Here is a 21,854-nt window from a genome sequence, read left to right as displayed (position 1 = left end):
GTGAGCTGGCCAGCTTCCAACTTGAGTAATTACATTTTGTTTATCTGCATTCCCCTGATACTCTTCTTCATTTTCTGTCTTGAATGTTTGTGTAGTGTTGCTGTGTATGTTAAACAGTGGTCATGTTCTTTCCATGTTAGGTAAAGTAATTCATTTTTGTGTGTCTCACACATATGTGTGTTCTCACATTTTTCCCATCTTAGGAAAAGTAATTACTATTTTCTCTCTCACATGTATGCATGTGTGTAAACCTGCACACAATTTTATGAAGTGTTTCAGAAAGGTTTATGATGGAAAGACTATATATAAATATAAGACAATATTAGTTGAAAAAGCTAAAATATAATGGTAGCAACCCCAAAGTACAATAGGATTTATTTTGTAACTCTTTTTCTAAATGTAAGACATGTTCATTTGTTTAACATGTTCTGTAGATTTCTTTAACAGAAATTACCATTGTGGAATATATATGATCATATCATGAATATTGTCATGCTCTGTAAAATACATTTTCCATCTAAAATTAAGGCTGGAAGCTCTGCTGTGAAGCTACTTGAACGGGAGGTGAGCATCTTAAAAAGAGTGAACCATGAGCACATAATACATTTAGAAGAGGTGTTTGAGACACCTAAGGTAAGGGTTCATTAATTGCAATATTCTGAATGCTATTAATATTTAATGAAAGGTGCAGAGATCAATAGAAACTTTCTTTTCTGCATTCTGAGATAATTCCTCTTGCTTTCTTGTACACTGTCCTCTCTTATAGGACATTTCTCCTCACCTAGTGACTAGAAAATTGTGAAGAAATGTACGTTTTAATTCTTCCTAATTTTTTCCTAAGCTGTTCTAGGCAGTAAATATAAATCCTTCTGCCAGCAGTTGAAAAGATAATCAAAGTCCATGTGTTGTCATTTCTTGTTTAAAGGAATTAGCTTGTTGGGCCTACTTAATTATGTGCCTGTCTCTAATAGGAGCAGATAAGTCTTCTGTTTGGCCAGCATAGATTTGGCCTTGGTTTTTACATTTTTTTTCCCTTTTGTAAATTCACAACCCAATTATTTCTTTTTCTTTCAGGATTAGCTAGTTTATAGTCTGGTACTGTCATAGTGAAGTTTATTTTTGTTCTTGTCATGTTTGTTGTAGCACTGTGTAAGGGGGAAGACCACTGGTTGTAGTGTGGCAGACAACACCTAGCCGGAAGCTAGCTTTCCGTTTTGATTTGTCCCATTTTCTCAGAAATTGCTGGAAGACCAGAGCTTGATGGAAGCTTTTTTGAGAGTGAATTAGTGTCATTTTTTTTAGTCACTTACTTCACAGTTTGTGAAAGGGGGTTGGTTGTTGCTGTGTTGGACAGCACAAAGCTCAAGGACACTGTAATGATGCCACTGTATGATGTCCATTACAGTGGCACAGATCACTTTTGATGAACTGTAAGAATATATTTGATCGTTTTTATTTAATTAGTCAAAGGTTGCTCAAGTGATATGTATTTATAGCTTTATTTGTAGTCATTAAAGAAGATCATGTTGTGTCTTTAGGTTTAGTGATGCTGCTATAAGATTCTCTTTTTTAAGAAGTTGACAATATGCTGAATGAACTCTTAGAACAGTCTTTAAAATCCGTATTTTTTTATTTTTGTTGTACATGTTCTTGAAAATTTGAGAGTTTATTTTAGTACTCAAAATATTCAATCTTGTATATAAAAGAAAATCACTATTTTGATTCTTTATTAATGTTAGCGGATGTTCCTTGTAATGGAGCTGTGCGAGGATGGAGAACTTAAAGAAATTCTTCACAGGAAAGGATGCTTTACAGAGAATGAGACAAGGCACATAATTCAAAGCCTTGCATCGGCAATAGCGTATCTTCACAAAAAAGGCAAGGATGTTCATTTCTTGCATTTATTAATTGGCTCTGAATGTCAGTTTTTTGTTTAAGAGTAACAGTGAGCTCTGTTTATATATATTATTTATTTCCTAGACTGGCGTCCCTGTGACCTAGAAGTGAAGCATCCTACATTAGTGCTTTCCCCCCCACTATTTAAACTGTTAACATTTCCTTTTGCTTCTTTGTTCTGGCACCATCCATCTGACAATAACATGAATTTCTTCTTGTGTCTCAACCACTTTGCATTACAGCATTAACTTTTTTCAGCAGCTAAGTAAATAGTCTTATTACAGCAGAGAGAAAGAAGCAGGCATGGAGTGCTCTAGATATTCCTTAATTGTCTGTCCTCCACTTGGTGAGATGCAGTCAACACCAGCATTTTAATTCACCCCAGAGAAGCATTAAAATCCTGCACAGTCCATGACAGAGTTAACCAATTCAGCCAGAAAACCAGAGTTCAGTGTATCCAGTTATTTTTCCCTATATTGTAGGAGTATGAAGATTTGTATTTGAATAACACAGAAAATTTTATTCATGTCTATATTTTGAAATTAGTTGGAGGAATTAGCAGCTCCTCTTTTTCTCTCACCCAGACATATGATTCCTTGTCTGTGGAATGGCCCCTTCTTTAAGGCAAGTATGGGCTTTGGTCTTCTCTCTCTTTTTGCTAATACGGACTAACATGGCTACCACTCTGAAACCAAAATTAATGAGGAGTACTTCTGGCACCTTAGAGACTAGTAAATTTATTTGGTCATAAGCTTACATGGGCTAAAACCCAAAGTGCCCAAATAAATTTGTTAGTCTCTAAGGTGCCACAAGTACTCCTCGTTCTTTTCTCTTTATTTTTGGTGGGCAGAGAAAGGGGAATAAAGAAATCTACAGTCCCATCCCCTTTGGTCTCTTGGATATGAAACGAGATTATATTTATGAAAATACATCTCTACCCTGTTATAACACCTCCTGATATAACACGAATAACGTGGTAAAGCAGTGCTCCAGGGGTGTAGGGCTGCGCACTCCGGTGGATCAAATCAAGTTCGATATAACACAGTTTCACCTATAACACAGTAAGTTTTTTGGCTTCTGAGGACAGCGTTATATCGAGGTAGAGGTGTATATGCACATTTTGTAAATCTGTAATCCACTACTCTTTTTTTTTCTATAAGATATTCACAGGTCTGCTACTGTATAACACAGAGCAATGCAAACTGTTTTTCTTATTACAGATCATCAGGAAGATAGATCCAAATTTGATCCAGATTTGGAATCTTCGTATAAGACTCCTTGGATCAAAGGGCAAATAACTTTTAAGTTTTCAGTAATGGAAACCTAAATGCACTGAAACTGAAACTCACTTGAATGAGTAATTTCCACAAGATAAAAACATTTGTCAGAATATTTTGACTACAAGTGATAAACACATTTTTCTTTATTGTTCTCTTCCTTGACAGATATTGTTCATAGAGATCTAAAACTGGAAAACATTTTAGTTAAAAGCAGCGAAACTGATGAAGAAAATGAAATGAAATTAAATATAAAGGTAGGACTAGAAATTGTAGCAACTTTTTGCTTTGAGCAATGATTTAGATACCCAGGTATCCAAGTCAGCCCTCCAGTAATGCCTGTTTGTAGCTTTTGAAGAGAGCCACTATATTGTGTTTTAAGAACACTAAGAAACCTGCCCAGCCTAATGCAAATATTATTGAAATGAATCATTTTGGAAGCTAAGTGCAACTCCTGAAAGATACTTTTTTTGGGGGTCAGATATTGGTGGTATAACTTTAGTTCAGTTGAAACAAACCTTAAAGAAAGCATACCTGATTAATCTAGCTCTACCTTAGAATAGTTCCAAACTCTTAGTAACAGTACATTAGCAGGAATTCTAAGCTATAATTTTTAAATTATGTGTATTGCCTATTTAATGTAAGTATGTTAGTAATTTAGAAAAAAGCACATGTAGTCTAAACCCTTGATTTAAATATAAATTATATACCATTCTAGGCTTTGTTGGATATTACTAAATATTTACTAACTAAACACAATTAATGTACCATGTACTTATATCTATAGAATTTAATTGTAATAATTGGTCCTTGAAGGCTAATAAATCATATGTTAGATCATATACTAGTTGTTCCCCATTTTAATAGCATTTTAATAGCAGCTGCTATGTGTTATTACAACCTCGCAGAATTGAAGTGTTGGATTGCTAATCTGCTCCAGTAGATAAAGTTGTATGTTCTATATTGTGACACATATATATAATATAGAACATACTGCTTATCTGTATAAACATAAATCAGTATGTTCTATATTGTGTTTATCTATATCATATCTCATACATTGTGTAATACCAATGCTTTTATAAAATGCTCTGGAAAATTCCATGGTACAAAATCCAGCCTACATGTACCTTGGTCTCCACTTTGCATAACTTATTTTCATTCTGAGAAACATAAAATTCTGGATCTTGATCTCTTCCTCCAGTGTGGGACATGTGGGCTGCACCTCTCTTCCTGCAAATGACAGAGGCACTTCAGACTTGTCATGAGTCAGAACATCCATTCTGTTCTTAATGCCCAATTCTCTGCCTCCAGCAGCGCAAATAGAGCAGTGATTCAGCCCTCCTAGCTTATCCAGTGACAGTCTTGCTTTTATACCTCAGTTTAGAATTGCAGCAAGCAAGATCTTTCTTCTCCTTCTGTCTCTCTCCCACTCCCTTGTCCCTCAGGGCACTAAGGTTTTTCTAGGCTCCATTCTTTAATAGGGCTATCTACAGAGATCTTTCCCTCGGTTTACCTTATCCTCCTCATGGTAGAATAGGTCTGATGGAACAATCTGAAGACCAAGGGAGAAAATGAGAGATTGAGCTGTGGAGATCCTTTCATAGTTAGTGGCAGTAGAAGTGGTTGCAGGATAGGGGAGCCACAGAGACCAGGGGAGAACAGCTCTCCTCTTTTGCAGGAATTATGTATAAGCAAGTACGTGGCTTATAAAAAACTTGCTCCTCATTTTCCCTTTGTCCTCTCAATCATAACCTTCCTCACCCTTTTCCTTCTCTCTTTCTCATCCCCTTCAAAATCAATTACTGCCATTGCTGCCTCTTCCCCCACAAAAGTAATTAATTGCCCCTCACCCAACAAAATCAGCTACAGCTGCTGTCAACCTCTATCATCTTTCTGTGGGACCCTCATGCTGCTGCTCCTGTTCCTCTCCTGAGATTTTTACATGCTTCCTTCAGCCCACGGCCTGACGTGGGAGAGCTGCTGTGATCTATACTCTGCCTCTATTCATCACCAGACTTTCAAGACTTGTGAGTATGGATGCTGGGATCTTCACTTCCCTCTCTCTAGCCCTAAGGAATGGTGTCTGCCTGAACCTTCACTATTCCTTTGACACTAGACAGAACAGTAACATCTATGGAAGGAGTGTGGAGGCCTATTGCAGCAGCCAGGAGACAGATGCTTCTTGGTGAAGGAAGAGGTTCTGCTCAGTGTATGGTATATGCCTGCACAAGGCAGAGTCCCACACACCCCTGGATTTAGAGAGGGTCCTGAGTATAAGGATAGAAACTCCCTTTAATTCCTGTCCACCACAAAATACAAAAGGAGGAGCTCTGCTGGGTAAAAGTTCCCAGGGTAAAACTTGGGCCAGGGACACCAGGAGAAAGGCCAGACCCAGGAACAGGACCAATTCCTCCTTCCATTCCAAACTGCAGCTGGACTTGCATCCATCCAGAAATAGCACTAGAGGGCAGGATATTCCTTCTCCTGGCAACTTCAGACATATGAACACTGGGGATAAGGCAGTATGCTGTGAAGATAGGTGCTCTTACACAACCTTGGAGAAAAAAGGAAAAACGTCAAATCATTCTGAAGGCATTTAATAGGTTTTAGGACTAGGAATAGAGAATCTGTCCCTCAAGACACAAGGTGCACAGGAGTCTATACCATATAGTAAGAAAAAGATCAGGAAGAATTTGGTGTGTCTAAATTCTCAAAAGGCTGAACAAGTTGATGGAAAAAGTTGAAATTCAGGATGGAGAATTTAACTTCCAGGATTATAGCAGACTCTTGAAGGGTTCTACTGATATTGGTGGAACTGGCAGGCATATTAGCATCAGGCCTTCTCATTGTCAGTCACTAATACAAAACATTACCTTTCATTCTGTCTGCATCCCCAAGAGTGTCTATGAAAGAACTGGCAGTGATACTATCCACTGAGGAGTCTAGGAACATATCCACTGATGGCGTACTTGACAGAATGTCAGCACCAGGCACCTCGTGAGAAGGAACTACTTAATGTCTCTCCATGCTATGGATAAACAAGTTTGTAATATGAAGAATTCTCTAATCCCCCTCTTGAAAGATTGCCAATCTGGGGGTTGAGAGAAGCACAAGGAGAGCCAGTCTTCCTTATGCGATTCAGCAACATTCAAGCACCAATGTTTAAGGTGATTCAGAGCCAAGAGTCACCAAGGCATCCTTACATGCATCTTCGACAGTCTTACATGGAGATTCCTATATGGATATGAATTAACGAGAGAGCTTCAGGGATTAATTTTAGAGACCTAGAATCTGTCTACAAGAGATGTAAAGGAAAGTAAAGATACCATCCAGAGTGATGCAGTCCCTCAGTTGGTGGGCTTATCTACATGAAGCCCATGTAATGTAAGATCCTTCCTTCACAATCCAGATACTGAACTAGCTTGTTCATCCTTTAGAAAACATTTTGAGCTTCATCTTTAATTCTCCACAGTCTCATTCTTGGGCAGAAAGTTGCTCTAGGTGATGATCCTGTAGTAGATAAATACTGCTAATTTTAGGGAAGAAGGAACCTTCTTTCTGTCCTACATATCTTCTCCTCCCTGTAATTTTCCCTACTCTTCTCTGAATGCCAAATGTCTTCCGTTAGGGGAGAGGTGAGGATCCAGAATGGAAAACAATTTACCAGATGATTTCCTTTCTGATACTGACCTATCCCACTGGGTTATTTTTGTGATGGCCTCTCCTTGGGTCACTGTGTATAACTATCATAGTTGTATTGGGGTGTTACTGTCAGGAGTTTTACATCTATCAACTAGTAGAAATTAAATATTTCAGTACACCTTGGAAGTGCTTGTTTTCACAGATCCTAGCAGGTGCCACCCACTGCTGTGAGGGGAGTCCAAGCTTTTATGGTCTGGATTCCCAGGGGTGTGTTACAGTTTTGGAACCTGAATGGAGTTCAGCCACTGCCCCGATCTAGGAGTCCTTATGCATGCTCTCAGGGTGCAGACATTGTATCTGGCATTCTTCTTTTGGAGCGTTGGAACCCATTCTCCACCTACTTAGCCTCTCTGGGCAGAGCACTGACCCTTCAGGTTACCCAATACTTAAACATGCCCCTCGCCCAGAACTCCATCCAACAGGTGCGAAGCTTCTGGTTTACAGTGTAACTCTCAGGGTCACACCGTAGTTGTGGTACCACACACACACACACACTCTCTCTCTCTCTCTGTTCAGTCTGTCAACTTTATGCTCTTTATATTTAATCATGGTAAGCATAGGAGAGTGCAGATCACACAAAACAATAAAACACTATAAACACAATGTCCCTCACTAACTTACCCTTTCCTTGGGAATCTTTGGGGGATCATCTGTGTTCTGGCAGACAGGATCTTTCACCCCATTGCCTACCCTGGCCTAGCAACATCCTCCCTTATCTTACTTGGGTGCAAGATGGCTCTCTCCCACTTCCCCTTCTCTGTGAGTCCCTTTATAGACAACTTCTGGGGTCACCTACTTCTTTTGTTCTGCCTTTTGTTTTTTCCACTGCTATCAAAGCCCTATCCCTTCAGAGAAATAGAGGAAGTGTCTTCTCCCAGCTACAATAAAGCCATTAGCCCAAGATGTTTTACTTTGAATAGATGATGATAGTTGAGTGCTGATCACTCCCCATTGTCTTTGTCCTGGGAGAGACATGACGCAGCCTGCTAATTCCTGATGGATCCACATCCATGTAGGCTTTCCATGACACAGTAATTTCATGATATAATTTCATAAAATTATCAGCAATTCAGAAGGTATACAGACAGATCCTCAAATCATCACACTTAACTCAGGGATGAAGGATACGGCCAGTTCCCAAAGTCCACTGGACAAGTCTGAACTGCCCCCCATATTTCCAGGAAAAGCTGCACAGTCCACATTTCTCTGACTGAGAGAGAGGTCACTCACAGAAAAGAAATCATCAAGTAACAAATATTCCATTTGTGATTTTACTGAATTAGATGATGCCCCAAGGGTGATAGAGATGATATATGGAAAATAGAAATTGCTGCACTTTTTATAACAAATTTAAAAAAAAAAAGCTGTAGTGTGCTGCCTTTGCTGTGCTGTCGCATCCTGATGTGCAGAGGTGACAGGAGTCTCTCACAGCCCAGCACACCTCCTCTGCGGTATGCAACATGGCCCCAATATACAAAGGCAACCTTCCCTGTTCTCAGGGATGTCACATTATGGCTGTGCTGTGAAAGAAGGGACTTCTTGCACCCTCTCCCCACAGCAAAGCACTGCAGAGAGTTTGACCCTCATTTATGTCATTTGTATAGCTCGGAAATATTGTGTGAGGAGGCAAAGGGACAGAATATAATGTTACCCTTTCAGTATTTAACGTAAAGTTGTGAAAATGATTCCCAGTGTTAAACACTCAGAATGCAAAAGAGCAAACAGCTAAGTTTAAAGAAATAAAAGGAAATGCTTTTTTAAATTAAAAGGTTGCTCACTGCAAACATCTCATGAGATACACCTCTCATTCCCATGAGAGTCCAAAGCAGTTAGCAGAGATAAATGTAACCTCAGGTGTACTTTGGAACCACAAAATATAATGCCGCTTACTCCCTAAAATAAACAGTAGTGAAGAGTCTCCATGTTAGTTCACTTTCTATTAGAGAGACTTTCTAAAGTGTGGTTAATAGCTTCTCTTTTTGTAACCTACTCACACTCACTAGTTCTTCTTCGAGTGATTGCTCATATCCATTCCAGTTAGGTGAGTGCGCGCTGTGTGCACATTCGTCGGAAGACTTTTACCCTAGCAACGCTCGGTGGGTCGGCTGGGCGCCCCCTGGAGTGGCGCCACTATGGCACTGGATATATACCCCAGCCGACCCAGCCACCTCTCAGTTCCTTCTTACCGCCCGTGTCGGTCGTTAGAACAGTGGAGCACGGCTTAGCTGACCTTCACTTTCCTAGCTACTCGTAGTTTCTCATTCGTTATTGTGTATATAGTTATAATCCTTTTAAAAAAAAAATTCCCCTCTCACCCCTATGGGTGGTATGTGTCTTCCTCAACCTCGGGTCCTCTACCAGAGGCTGGGAGTTTGAGGGTTCTGCGAAGTATCTTAGCTGTTCCTAGCACTGCACTCTTCTGGACAGAGAGCTCTGATGTTGTTCCTGGGATCTGTTGGAGCCACTCACCCAGCTTAGGAGTCACAGCCCCGAGTGCTCCTACCACCACTGGGACCACTTTGGCCTTCACTTTCCACATCCTCTCTACTTCCTCTTTCAGGCCCTGGTACTTCTCCAGCTTCTCATATTCCTTCTTCCTGATGTTGCTGTCACTTGGCACTGCTATATCTATCACCACCGCTGTCTTCTGCTCCTTGTCTATTACCACGATGTCTGGTTGATTGGCCAGTACCTGCCTGTCCGTCTGGATCTGGAAGTCCCACAGAATCTTAGCCCTGCTATTCTCCACAACCTTCTGTGGAATCTCCCATCTGGTCTTGGGAGGGTCTAGCCCATACGCTGTGCAGATGTTCCTGTACACAATGCCAGCCACTTGGTTGTGCCGTTCAGTGTATGCTGTTCCTGCCTGCATCTTACATCCTGCCACTATGTGTTGGACTGTCTCTGAGGCCTCTCTGCACAGTCTGCACCTTGGGTCCTCTCTAGTGTGGTAGACCCCTGCTTCAATGGATCTGGTGCTCAGTGCCTGTTCCTGTGCTGCTATGATCAGTGCCTCAGTGCTGTCTTTTAGTCCAGCCCTTTCCAGCCACTGGTAGGATTTCCCAATGTCAGCCACCTCAGCTATCTGTCGATGGTACATCCCATGCAGGGTCTTGTCTTGCCATGGCACTTCTTCTGCTTGGTCTTCCTCCCATGTCTGCTGCTGCCTCAGGCATTCTCTCAGCAGCTCATCTTTGGGGGCCATCTTACTGATGTACTCCTGGATGTTCCGGGTTTCATCCAGGATAGTGGCCTTGACGCTCACCAAGCCCCGCCCGCCTTCTTTCCGGCTGGTATACAGTCTGTGGGTGTTGGACTTGGGGTGGAAACCTCCGTGCATTGTGAGGAGCTTCCGGGTTTTCACATCGGCAGCCTCCATGTCCTCCTTTGGCCAGCTCACTATACCGGCAGGGTATCTGATGACCGGCAGGGCGTATCCGTTGATGGCGTGGATCTTGTTCTTCCCACTGAGCTGGCTCTTCAGGACCTGTCTTATCCTTTGGTGATACTTGGATGTTGCTGTCTTCCTTGCCTCCTCATCGTGGTTTCCATGTGACTGTGGGACTCCAAGGTACTTGTAGCTGGTCTGTATGTCTGCTATGTGGCCCGCTGGTAGTTCCACCCCATCAGTCTTGACTACCTTCCCTCTCTTCACTACCATCCGGCCACACTTCTCCAGTCCAAATGACATCCCGATATCCTCACTGTAGATCCGCGTCAGGTGGATTAGCGAGTCGATGTCTCGTTCATTCTTAGCATACAGCTTGATGTCATCCATGTAGAGGAGGTGGCTGATGGTAGTTCCACTCCTGAACCTGTACCCGTATCCAGTCCTTGTGATTATCTGGCTGAGGGGGTTTAAGCCTATGCAGAACAGCAGCGGGGACAGTGCATCACCTTGGTATATGGCGCACTTGATGGCCACTTGTGCAAGCTGCCTTGAGTTGACTTCCAGTGTTGTCTTCCATAGTCCCATTGAGTTCTTGAGGAAGGTCCTTAGTGTCCTGTTGACTTTGTATAGCGCCAGACATTCACAGATCCACGTGTGCGGCATTGAGTCGTAGGCTTTCCTGTAGTCAATCCAGGCTGTGCTCAGATTGGTCTGTCTAGACCTTGAGTCTTGGGCGACTGCTCTATCTATGAGCAACTGGTGTTTTGAGCCTCTGGTGTTGTTCCCAATGCCCTTCTGAGCTGTGCTCATGTACTGGCCCATGTGGTCCTGTAGCTTGGCAGCTATGATGCCTGATAGGACTTTCCATGTTGTGGGGAGGCAGGTTATTGGCCGGTAGTTGGACGGTTCTGTCCCCTTGCAGGGGTCTTTCATGATCAGCACTGTCCTTCCTTGTGTTAGCCAGTTTGGGTGGGAGCCTGCTGCTAGCAGCTGGTTCATCTGTGCTGCTAGGCGTTCATGCACTGCTGTTAGTTTCTTTAGCCAGTAGGTGTGGATCATGTCTGGTCCAGGTGCTGTCCAGCTCTTCATGTTCTTGACCCGCTGCTGGATGTCTTCTACTGTGATGGTGACTATATAGTTACGTTACTTCTTTAAAAGCATAGTTAGTTTAGTAATAGTTCGAGGGGTTCGGGGATTAGCCCCTTCCCCGCACCTGGTGCTGGGGCCCATGCCCAGCTCACCGGGTTTCAAACTGTTCTCGGCCTGCCACAAGCCGATGCCGACAGGAGATCGGCACGACTTCTGTTTGAAGTGCCTTGGGCAATCACACTTGACAGCTAAGTGCCCCATTTGCAAGGCTTTCAAGCCATGAACAAAAAAGGAGCAGGACATCAGGCTTAAACAGCTTCTCATGGAGGCGGCTCTCACCCCTCCACCCTCGGCACTGAGCGCTGGTCAGTCGGTGAGCAGAAGCGCGTCCTCGGCACTGGACTGCACTGGTATGGCCAAAGTCTCTCGGCACCGGACATCACCGGCACCGAAGTCGGCTCCACGCCGCTCCCTCTCCCCGAGGTTGAGGAAGGCCAAGACTCCTGCTGCTTTGGCACCGCCTGCACCGCAGCCAGAGAGTGCGCCTAAGTTGAATCGCCCGGCGCCAACACCTGCCGCGGCACCGACTAAGTCGGCACCGTCGATTCCGGTCCCACAAGGGCCGTCGAGTCCGGCGCCTGTTAGCTCCCTGGCGCGTTCTGCGATAGAGCTCACCATACCGTCCACGCTGGAGATGTTCTCAGCGGCGAGGGACCTGATCGCCTTGACAGACTCGGCACTGCCTCTACCTCCGGCACCGCCGGTGCGGGTAATTCAATCCATAGGTAAACCGACCTTGATTAGACCACCCTCTGTCGGCACAGCGGACTGGCACTGCTCACGATCGCAGTCCCACAGAGGCTTCAGGTCCCGGCGGTGCTCCCGCTCTCGACGCCACTCGCAGTCCCGGCACCGTTCCGCGACACGATACTGGTCAGACTTGCAGCACCGGTCGGTATCCGTTCACTGGCTCACTACTCATGGCACCGCTCCAGATCTCGGCACCGCTCCAGGCACCGTGTCTCCCGAAGCCATTCACGACGCCGGGATTCGAGATCTCAGTCGACCTCCCGGCACCGATCTGGTCGCAGGTCCTGATCTCACTCCCAGTACTGATATGCTTCCTGGCACCGGTCCCTGATACGTAGTGGAGCAGGGTCGGTTGGAACATCTGCCCAAGGCTTCTCCACTCCTCCATGGCCATCCAGACACACTTCGATGTTGTCCCACACGTACTGCTACTGTGCCCAAGACCGCGATTCGGAAGTGCCCACCGGAGTTTTCCAAGAAGCCCACTCTCAGGACCCAGGACCCCACCAGTGGTTCTTTTGGACACCTTGGGCGTACCACCAGGCCCAAGGTGCTCTGTTAGTTCCTGCCCGCTCTGCTTCATCAGAGCACCGAGCACCAGAGGCCACAGTTAGCCGTCCTTCTCCACCTGGGACGGAAGAAGCGCTAGTCCCCCCACCGGTTTCCCCGGTACTGCTGGAGCAGGAACCGGCGCAAGAGCAAGAAGGCATACAGGACCCACTCATCCCTGGCATTTCCTCTTCTTCCTCTCCTGATGAGGCAGTAGCAGAGACTTCCTCCTCGGGGCCACCTCCAATAGACCTAAGAGCCCATCATGACCTCCTCAGGAGGATAGCGCTCAACATGAACCTTCAGGTGGAGGAGGTCCCAGAGGTCGAGGACCCTGTAGTGAGCATCCTGTCAGCGTATACCCCCGCTAGAGTGGCTTTGTCCTTCATCAGGACAATCCAAGCCAATGCCGACACCTTATGGCAGTCCCCAGCCTCCATCCCCCTTACGGCAAAGGGGGTCGAGCGTAAATACATGGTACCCTCTCAGGGGTACGAGTATCTATATGTCCACCCTCCTCCCTGCTCACTAGTTGTCCAATCAGTCAACGAGAGGGAGTGCCATGGCCAACAGGCGCCAGCCCCAAAGTCAAAGGAGGCTAGGCGAACGGACCTACTCGGACGCAAGGTGTATTCGGCAGGCGCCCTACAGCTCCGGGTGGCAAATCAACAGGCTCTACTGAGCCGATATAACTCCAATACCTGGGCAGAGGTAGGTAGATTCACAGAACTACTCCCCCCGGACTCCTGCCAGGAATTTGCTGCTTTCTTGGAGGAAGGGAGAAAGGTGGCCAGAACCTCCCTCCAGGCTTCACTAGATGCGGGCGACTCGGCAGCCAGAACTCTGGCCTCCAGTATCACCATGAGACGCATCTCATGGCTACAGGTTTCCAAGCTCCCGCCAGAGTTACAATATACCATCCACGACTTACCCTTTGATGGTAAGGGTCTGTTCTTGGAGAAGACTGACCTCAGGCTACAAAGCTTGAAAGACGATAGCGTCATCATGCGTTCTTTGGGCATGCATACACCTGTGACCCAAAGCAGACCTTTCTGTCCCCAGACTCACTGCCTGTACTTTGTGCCTAGACACAGGCAAGACTTTAGCAGATGGCGTGGGTGGGGTGGGCGTAGACGCCAGTCAGGACCCCAAGGGGGCCAAAACCACGGTCCCTCCAAACCACCAGCGGGACCAAAGTCTGCCTTTTGAAGGTACGCCCGAGGACGGAGTACCAGTTTCAGGACAGGATCCTTTTCCTCCCTTCTCCAACCGTCTCTCCTACTTCCTCCCGGCGTGGTCCCAATTGACCTCAGACCTCTGGGTCCTACGCACGGTGAAACAAGGATACCACCTCCAATTTGTTTCAACCCCGCCTTCCCACCCTCCAACCCAGTCCCTTTTCAGGGACCCCTCTCAGGAGCAATTCCTCCTACAAGAGATGCAGACGCTCCTTGCCATAGGAGTGATAGGGGAGGTACCAAAAGACAAAAAGGGCAAAGGGTTTTCCTCCTGTTACTTTCTGATCCCCAGGTCGAAAGGAGGCCTCAGGCCTATCCTAGACCTGCGAGGCCTCAACAAGTTCATGATAAAGTTGAAGTTCCGCATGGTCTCCCTGGGGACCATTATCCCATCCTTGGATCCTGGAGACTGGTATGCTGCCCTCGATATGAAGGACGCGTACTTTCACATCACCATTTTTCGTCCGCACAGGCGGTATCTTCGCTTTGTAGCCAACTGTCAGCATTTCCAGTTTATGGTCCTTCCCTTTGGCCTCTCCGTGGCCCAAGGGTGTTTACAAAGTGTATGGCCATAGTCGCCGCACACCTCTGCCAACGTTGGATACACGTATTCCCGTATCTGGACGACTGGCTTATCAGAGGGACCTCCGAGACACAAGTCACGCAACATGTAGGCATTGTCAGGGACCTATTCACACGCTTAGGCCTGATGCTCAATAGGGAGAAATCCACACTGGTCCCCACCCAAAGGCTAGACTTCATAGGAGCTACCCTGGACTCCAGTCTAGCCAAGGCCTACCTACCTCAGCCGTGGTTCCAGGCAATGGCAACAATCATCCGAGGTCTGCAGAACTTCCCGACGACCTCGACTCGCACCTGTCTCGGTCTCCTAGGTCACATGGCTGCCTGCACATATGTGACCAAATATGCCAGTCTCCACCTTCGACCTCTCCAAACGTGGCTCAATTCGGTATACCGTCCGGGCAGGGACCCAATAGACACAATGGTCACCATTCCCCCGAGCACCCTACGCTCCCTTGAATGGTGGCTAACCCCCTCCCTGGTATGTGCAGGGTTACCGTTCCATCTGCCCCAACCCTCACTGTCCCTGATGACAGACGCGTCATCTCTCGGATGGGGGGCTCCCCTCGGACACCTTCGTACTCAGGGCCTCTGGTCATCGCAGGAGCTAGCCATTCACATAAATGTCCGAGAGCTGAGAGCAGTCGACCTGGTGTGCCAGACATTCCAGCAGCATCTACACGGCCATTGTGTCTCAGTGTTGACAGACAACACAATGGCCATGTATTATATAAACAAACAGGGAGGGACTCGATCTTCCCCCCTTTGTCAGGAGACCATCTGACTCTGGGACTTCTGCATAGCCCACTCGATAGACCTGGTAGCGTCCTTTCTCCCAGGGGTTAGGGACACTCTGGTGGATCAGCTGAGCAGATCCTTCCTGTGTCACGAATGGTCAATAAGACCAGACATTATTCATTTGGTCTTCCAGAAGTGGGGCTTTCCCCACATAGACCTATTTGCTTCTCGCACGAACAGGAAATGCCAAACGTTCTGCTCCTTCCAGGGTCTTTCACCAGGATCGATCTCAGATGCATTCCTCATGTCGTGGAAGCACCGACTGCTCTATGCCTTCCCACCGTTCCCGCTGGTTCACAAGGTCCTGATAAAACTCCGCAGGGACAGAGCGCATCTAATCATGATCGTTCCAGCGTGGCCCAGACAGCACTGGTACACCACACTGCTCAACCTGTCCATAGCCAGCCCAATTACCCTGCCACTCCACTCAGACCTCATAACGCAGGACCACGGCAATCTCTGCCACCCGGACCTGCAGGCCCTTCACCTCACAGCGTGGCTACTGCATGGCTAAACAAGTTGGAGTTATGCTGCACCGCTCCTATACAACATATACTCCTGAGTGCAGAAAGCCTTCCACATCGGTAACATATCTGGCCAAAGTGGAAACCATTTCTCCTGCTGTGTGAAACGCAGATGCTACTCCCTCTTGAGGTCTCGATCCCCACTATCTTGGACTACCTCTTGTCCTTAAGCAGCAGGCCTGGCGGTATCTTCTTTGAAGGTAGCACTTGGCCGGCCAATACTCCACATTCCATCCAAGGAGGAGTTGGCTACTCCCATGTTTTCTACACCTATACAGTCTTTACTCAGATTTCTCGCCAAGGCTGAGCGGATCTCAGTATGACCGAGCTGCCCCTAGCTGGGACCCTCACCACACTAGTAATAAAGCCAGGCTTATGCTTTACCCATTCGAGGCTTGTTGGCAAGTGCTTGCTGCCTACATCCTGTCCTGGAGACAGTTTTTTCCTAGATTACTTAACATTGCCAGATGAGTTCTCCCGAGCCCTTCGAGGCATTACGTCCGACTCACCAATTATACTGTGTTTCACAAGGACAGTGAAGTTGCGACACATCCGGCGTTCCTCCCTAAGTATGGTGTCGGCTCTTGACCATACCAATCAGGACATTTCTTCCGGTTTTCTTCCCGAAGCCTCATTCTATAGCACGACTGACGGAACAGACAGTTACATCCTTAGATGTCCGTAGGGCGCTCCACGCTTCTTTATATTGATCGGATGCAAGCCCTTCTGTACAATCCCCCCAACTACTTTGTTGCATGTGATGACCAGATGAAAGAGCCTACTGTCCCCTCCCAGAGGTATCTCCTCTGGTGACGGCATGCATCCGCACTGTGCTATGACTTGGCTCATTTCCTCGGTGCCATCATTCCTGCACATTCTGACCAAGAAGCTCAGGCTTCATAGCCGCCTTCCTGGCCCATGGTACCAAATCCAGGAAATATGCCGCGCAGCTACTGGTCCTGCACACCTTTGCTTGCGCCACTATGTCTGTCCAACATATCTAGAGATGATGCAGCCTTTGGCTCAGTGGTTCGCACTCTGCCACACTCACTTCTGACCCCACGCCTAGGTAAGGCTTGAGAATCACCTAACTGGAATGGATATGAGCAATCACTCGAAGAAGAAAAGATGATTACTCACCTTTGTAACTTATGTTTTTCGAGATGTGTTGCTCATATCCATTCCAAACCCACCCTCCTTCCCCATTGTCGGAATAGCCGGCAAGAAGAAACTGAGAAGTGGCTGGGTCGGCTGGGGTATATATCCGGTGCCATAGTGGCACCACTCCAGGAGGCGCCCAGCCGACCCACCGAGTGTTGCTAAGGTAAAAGTCTTCCGACGAACGTGCATGCAGCGCGGGCACACCTAACTGGAATGGATATGAGCAACACATCTCGAAGAACAACAGTTACAAAGGTGAGTAACCATCTTTTTCATATAGAATACACCTCTAATTTGTTTTTTTAAACAATAATTAACTAACTAAATAAATAAAAAGGTGTTTGAGGTTTTTCCAGACCAATTTCCCCAGCTTCTGTCTTCATTTCTTGGTTAAAACAGAAATGCTGGGATCCCACTCTGAGGTCTCGATCAGACCAACAGAACGTTGCCCACAGAACTTCCTGTAAAAATTGTTATTTTTCCATCTCCTGCCATTTTTTGTTAAAGAGCCAGCCTGTGAGGTTAAGGGAGCCACCAGTGACTTAACAGGCAAGCATAAACACATGGAGTACAGTGCAGAATGTGTTAAGCAAAGCAGAGTGCAGTGGACCCAAGCTGCAGACCAGCCAAGCAACTATTTCTGAAGAGCTGCAGAAGAGCCTTCGCCCTCTTTTCTCTGGTTCAGGCAGCTGAAGTGTGCTTTCAACAGCCCCTCTCCCCTGCTGCTGCCTCCTCCCTCTCAACTTTCCTACTGCTGTGCAAGGAACATGCAATCATTGCAAGGAGTGGACCCACATGGGAGCATGATCTAGTCACTGCTAGAGTAAGGAGTTGTTTTTTGCAGCAGTCCAAACTCTGTGCGGCTCTTAATAAACAGCTCTTTGATTTTTCCAGAAGTTTTGGTTTTGCTTCACTTGACTTTCCTTCTAGACTTCTGGCCTTCTCCCTACTTACCCCCACCATGGACTGTATCTGATTATTGCCTCTACTATCTGTACTAGATTTTAGGTTAGCCTCCCAGCCTGCCCTATCAACAGTGAAAGCAAAATGGTTAACAGGAATTTGTCCATTGTCCTTGGTGTATTCCTTTTTGATGACCTCTGGTTCTAAGGTTATCTTGAATATCAGGAAAAACCTTTTAAATATCTTAGGCTTAGATAGTGGAACAGGTTGCCTAGCAAGTTATGTAACAAACATTAGCAGTGTTTGATACAAAGTAACAGACATGTATGAAAGGAATGGGGTAGAGTCCTTCCAGCTTGAGGTAGGAGATTGAGTGGGATGATTTGAGAGGTCCAGTCAAACTCCATTATCTCTGACTACAGCAGTTTTGCAACAAACAATGAACTGTAAGCTGGACAGAAGAACTTCAGCTTCATGTCAGTATGGATAGTTTCACTACTGTGTTGGTTTCCTGTAGGTGACCGATTTTGGTTTAGCTGTACAGAAAGCAGGTGGTAGCGAAAGCATGTTTCAGTCTACGTGTGGGACTCCTACCTACATGGGTAAGTTCAGCAGTTCATACAATTTATGAATGTTTATTCTTATCACATGAAGAAATGCAATTATAGCTCTGTGTTCTTTCTTGCCCACAAATAGCCATGTAGAGGTGCCTATTTCTAAGCTCCTTTTGTCAGGTGCTTCCCCTTCCCTTATAGGAAACAGCATACTAGATCAGGCCAGTCTAGTCCAGAGGTGGGAAAACTATGGCCCGTGGGCCACTTCTGGCCTGCAAGACCGTCCTGCCCGGCCCTTGAGCTCCCAGCTGGGGAGACTAGCCCCTAGCCCCTCCCCTGCTGTCCCCCCATCCTTGCTGTCTCAGCTCGCCGTGCTGCCAGCGGTCTGGGCGGCAGGGCTGCGAGCTCCTGCCGGGCAGTGTGGTGGCGTGGCTAGCTCCAGGCCGGGTGGTAAGGGCATGGAGAGCGGGATGTTAGATAAGGGGCAGCGAGTCCCAGGGGGCAGTCAGGGGATGGGGAGCAGGGGGGTTGGATGGGTCGGGGGCTCTGAGGAGGTCAGTCAGCGGGTGGGAAGTGGGAGGAGGCAGATGGGGGCAGGGGCCAAGCTGTTTGGGAAAGCACAGCCTTTCCTACCCAGCCCTCCATACAGTTTTGGAACGCTGATGTGGCCCTCAGGCCAAAAAGTTTGCCCACCCCTGGTTTAGTCTGATATCCTGTGTCTGACAGTAGTCTGTACCATATGCTTCAGAAAGAGGTGCAAGTAACTATAATGGATAATAATAATAATAGCGGAGAAGTTTCTTTCTAACCCTTGGCAGTTATAGTGACCAACTTTGTGTCCTGAAGCATGAGGCTTTATATTCCTTAAAAACTTCATATCCTATTTTGCGTAATGTAAATGTTCACAGTATCCATATAAATGTTTAATTCACTTTTTTTAATCCTACTAAGTTCATGGTGTCATAGTATTTATTCTTTCCCAAATCTGAACCTTAGCGTCCAGAAAATGAGATACTAGCATGCATCCTCTAAGCTTAATTACCAGTTTAGATCCTGTAGTGCTGCCACCAATCAGGACTTTGGGTGGAGCCCCTGATTAGCTCCGGTCTCCCAAAAACCTTCCCTGGGGACCCCAAGACTCAGATTCCTTGAGTCTCAACACAAAGGGAAATAACCCACTTCCCTTCCCCCCTCTTCTTCCGTAGAGAGAGAGAAACACAGAGAGCAGATTTTCCCTCCCCCCTGTCTTTCTTCCTTTCTTCCCTCCAATTCCTTGGTGTCCTATACAAGATAACCAAAAGATCAATTAGATTCTAAAAAAAAAAAGGAAACTTTAATAAAAAGAAGAAAACATAAAAATTGTCTCTGTACTCAAGATGAAATATTACAGGGTCTATTAGCTTACAAAAAATGGATAAACAGCCTTATCCAGGAAAAATACAATTTAAAATATTTCCAGCAAACTACACATTTGCACATAAAGAAAAAACAAATACAAGACTATAACCGCCTTTACTTACTCACTATTCTGAATAGATAAGAGACTGTAGCAGGGAGATTGCAGAAACCTGGTTTCACCTCTAGTCCTGTCCAGGACCCAGAGAGAACAAAGCCAAACCCAAAAAACGCACAAACAAAGGCTTCCCTCCCTTGAGATTTGAAAGTATCTTGTTTCCTGATTGGTCCTCTGGTCAGGTGTTGTTTGTTAACCCTTTCCAGGTGAAAGAGACATTAACCCTTAGCTATCTGTTTATGACACATGGCTTCTCCTGTAGCACTGAATTCCACAGGCTAGAAATGCATTTTGCTGAATTTTTGCACCCAGTGTAACAAAGGTAACACAGCTGTTGGATACTAACAGATTACATGACTAATGTTTGTTCAGATGTCCTTCCTCTCTCCAGTCAGCTGGAGAGCAGGCTAGAAAGGTCTGAGGTCTTGCAGAGAGAGTTCACACTGTGGATCTAAGGGAAAGAGGCATCGACTTATCCCCCATTCCCACAAAAGCAGAATCCCAACCCTTTCTTGGGCCTTCAGCATGCTCATTACTTGTTAAAAATTAAAGGTCCTAACTAGAAACAGGAAACTTGTGCTTCTAAAATTTCACGTACATCACCACCACCCCAAACCTCCCTCAGATAAAATGGGAGGACATGGAGACCCTAATCTTCCTAAACTATGCAAAGGGAAAAAGGATTAAACACTGAGGCTTTAGCTACACTTCAACTGCTACAGCAGCACAGCTGCAGCACTGAAGCTGTACCGCTGCAGCGCTTTAGTGTCAACATTCACTAGGGCGTCAAGAAGGGTTCTCCTGTTGCTGTAGTTAATTTGTCTCCCCAAGAGACGCTAGCTACGTCAACGGAAGAATTCTCCGTCAACTTAGTGCTGTCTACACTGGGACTTAGGTCAACATAACTATGTTGATCAATGTATACGTTTCTCACACCCCTGAGTGATATAACTGGTTTGACTTACCTTTTTAATGTAGACGTGGCCTAATATTGCTTCACATAGAACCACCCATAAGGTAGTTCCTATCTCTGACAGTGACTGGTATCTGGTGCTTCGGAAGACGTTGAAAGAAATATTGAAGTTGGTAATTATGGAGTAACCTGCCCGTAGGTCAAATTTGTTAAAACTCCCTTCTTCCTCCCAAATCAGTTAGTAGATGTCTTATGACCGTCTAAACATTTTTTTTATCTTGTATATAGTGGATGTCCTCATCATCCAATATCTAATTCTGTTTCAAATCCTACTGAGCTCTTGGCCTCAATGATACATTGAGGCAATGAATTTCACAGATTGATTAGCTGACTGTGAATTGTTTAACAAAGTAAAAACAGATCTCCTTCTGGGAAAGATAATGAAGAATAAAAAATTTAGCCCCACCGGCATTTCAAAAAATGGTATCTCAAAATATTTTTTAAAAAGAGGGTTCTGTGTACGATGAAATTACTTTGTGATCAGTAGCTAACCCTTATAGCTAATCTAGAAATAGCTGTTCTTCCTGTTCAGTGTGTGTAACAAGTACAAGCTAGGCACTTAGAAATGCTTTGGGCCACATCCTCTAGTGATGTTATTTCATTGCCTTTACTGGAGTTACACCAGCGAAGAATCTGCCCCTCTATATTTTATTCTCTTGGAGACGTGAAACTGTATGAATTCTCCAGCTCTTGCACTTTGCAATGTAGCCATCTTTTCTCTGCTTTTAATAGAATAGATCAATGGTAGTATTAAAATATTCTTAAAGTATAATAGATTAGCTAATATAAGGATGAGATGATATTTTGATTTATAGCTTTTGATAAATTTGGCAAATACTGACAATGGAAATACTCCCTTTAACATTTTGTGTACCAGTTGTGATGATATGA

At 45.6% G+C, this 21,854-nt stretch overlaps 1 protein-coding gene across 1 annotated transcript in view; it reads left to right on the top strand.

The window, feature by feature from the left end:
- STK33 (serine/threonine kinase 33) overlaps positions 1–21,854 on the top strand; it is a 66,284-nt gene that overhangs the window by 27,088 nt on the left and 17,342 nt on the right. Inside the window, exons 7-10 of the mRNA XM_075065159.1 lie at positions 529–633; positions 1,740–1,878; positions 3,342–3,430; positions 18,441–18,525. Of these exons, the coding sequence (XP_074921260.1) occupies positions 529–633; positions 1,740–1,878; positions 3,342–3,430; positions 18,441–18,525 (418 nt within the window). The remainder of the gene's footprint in view (positions 1–528; positions 634–1,739; positions 1,879–3,341; positions 3,431–18,440; positions 18,526–21,854) is intronic.

Source organism: Chelonoidis abingdonii, chromosome 4 (assembly GCF_003597395.2).
Source record: "Chelonoidis abingdonii isolate Lonesome George chromosome 4, CheloAbing_2.0, whole genome shotgun sequence".
NCBI lineage: Eukaryota > Metazoa > Chordata > Testudines > Testudinidae > Chelonoidis > Chelonoidis abingdonii.
The sequence above is the reverse complement of the archived record's forward strand: the minus strand, read 5'-3'. Positions and strand labels throughout refer to the sequence as shown.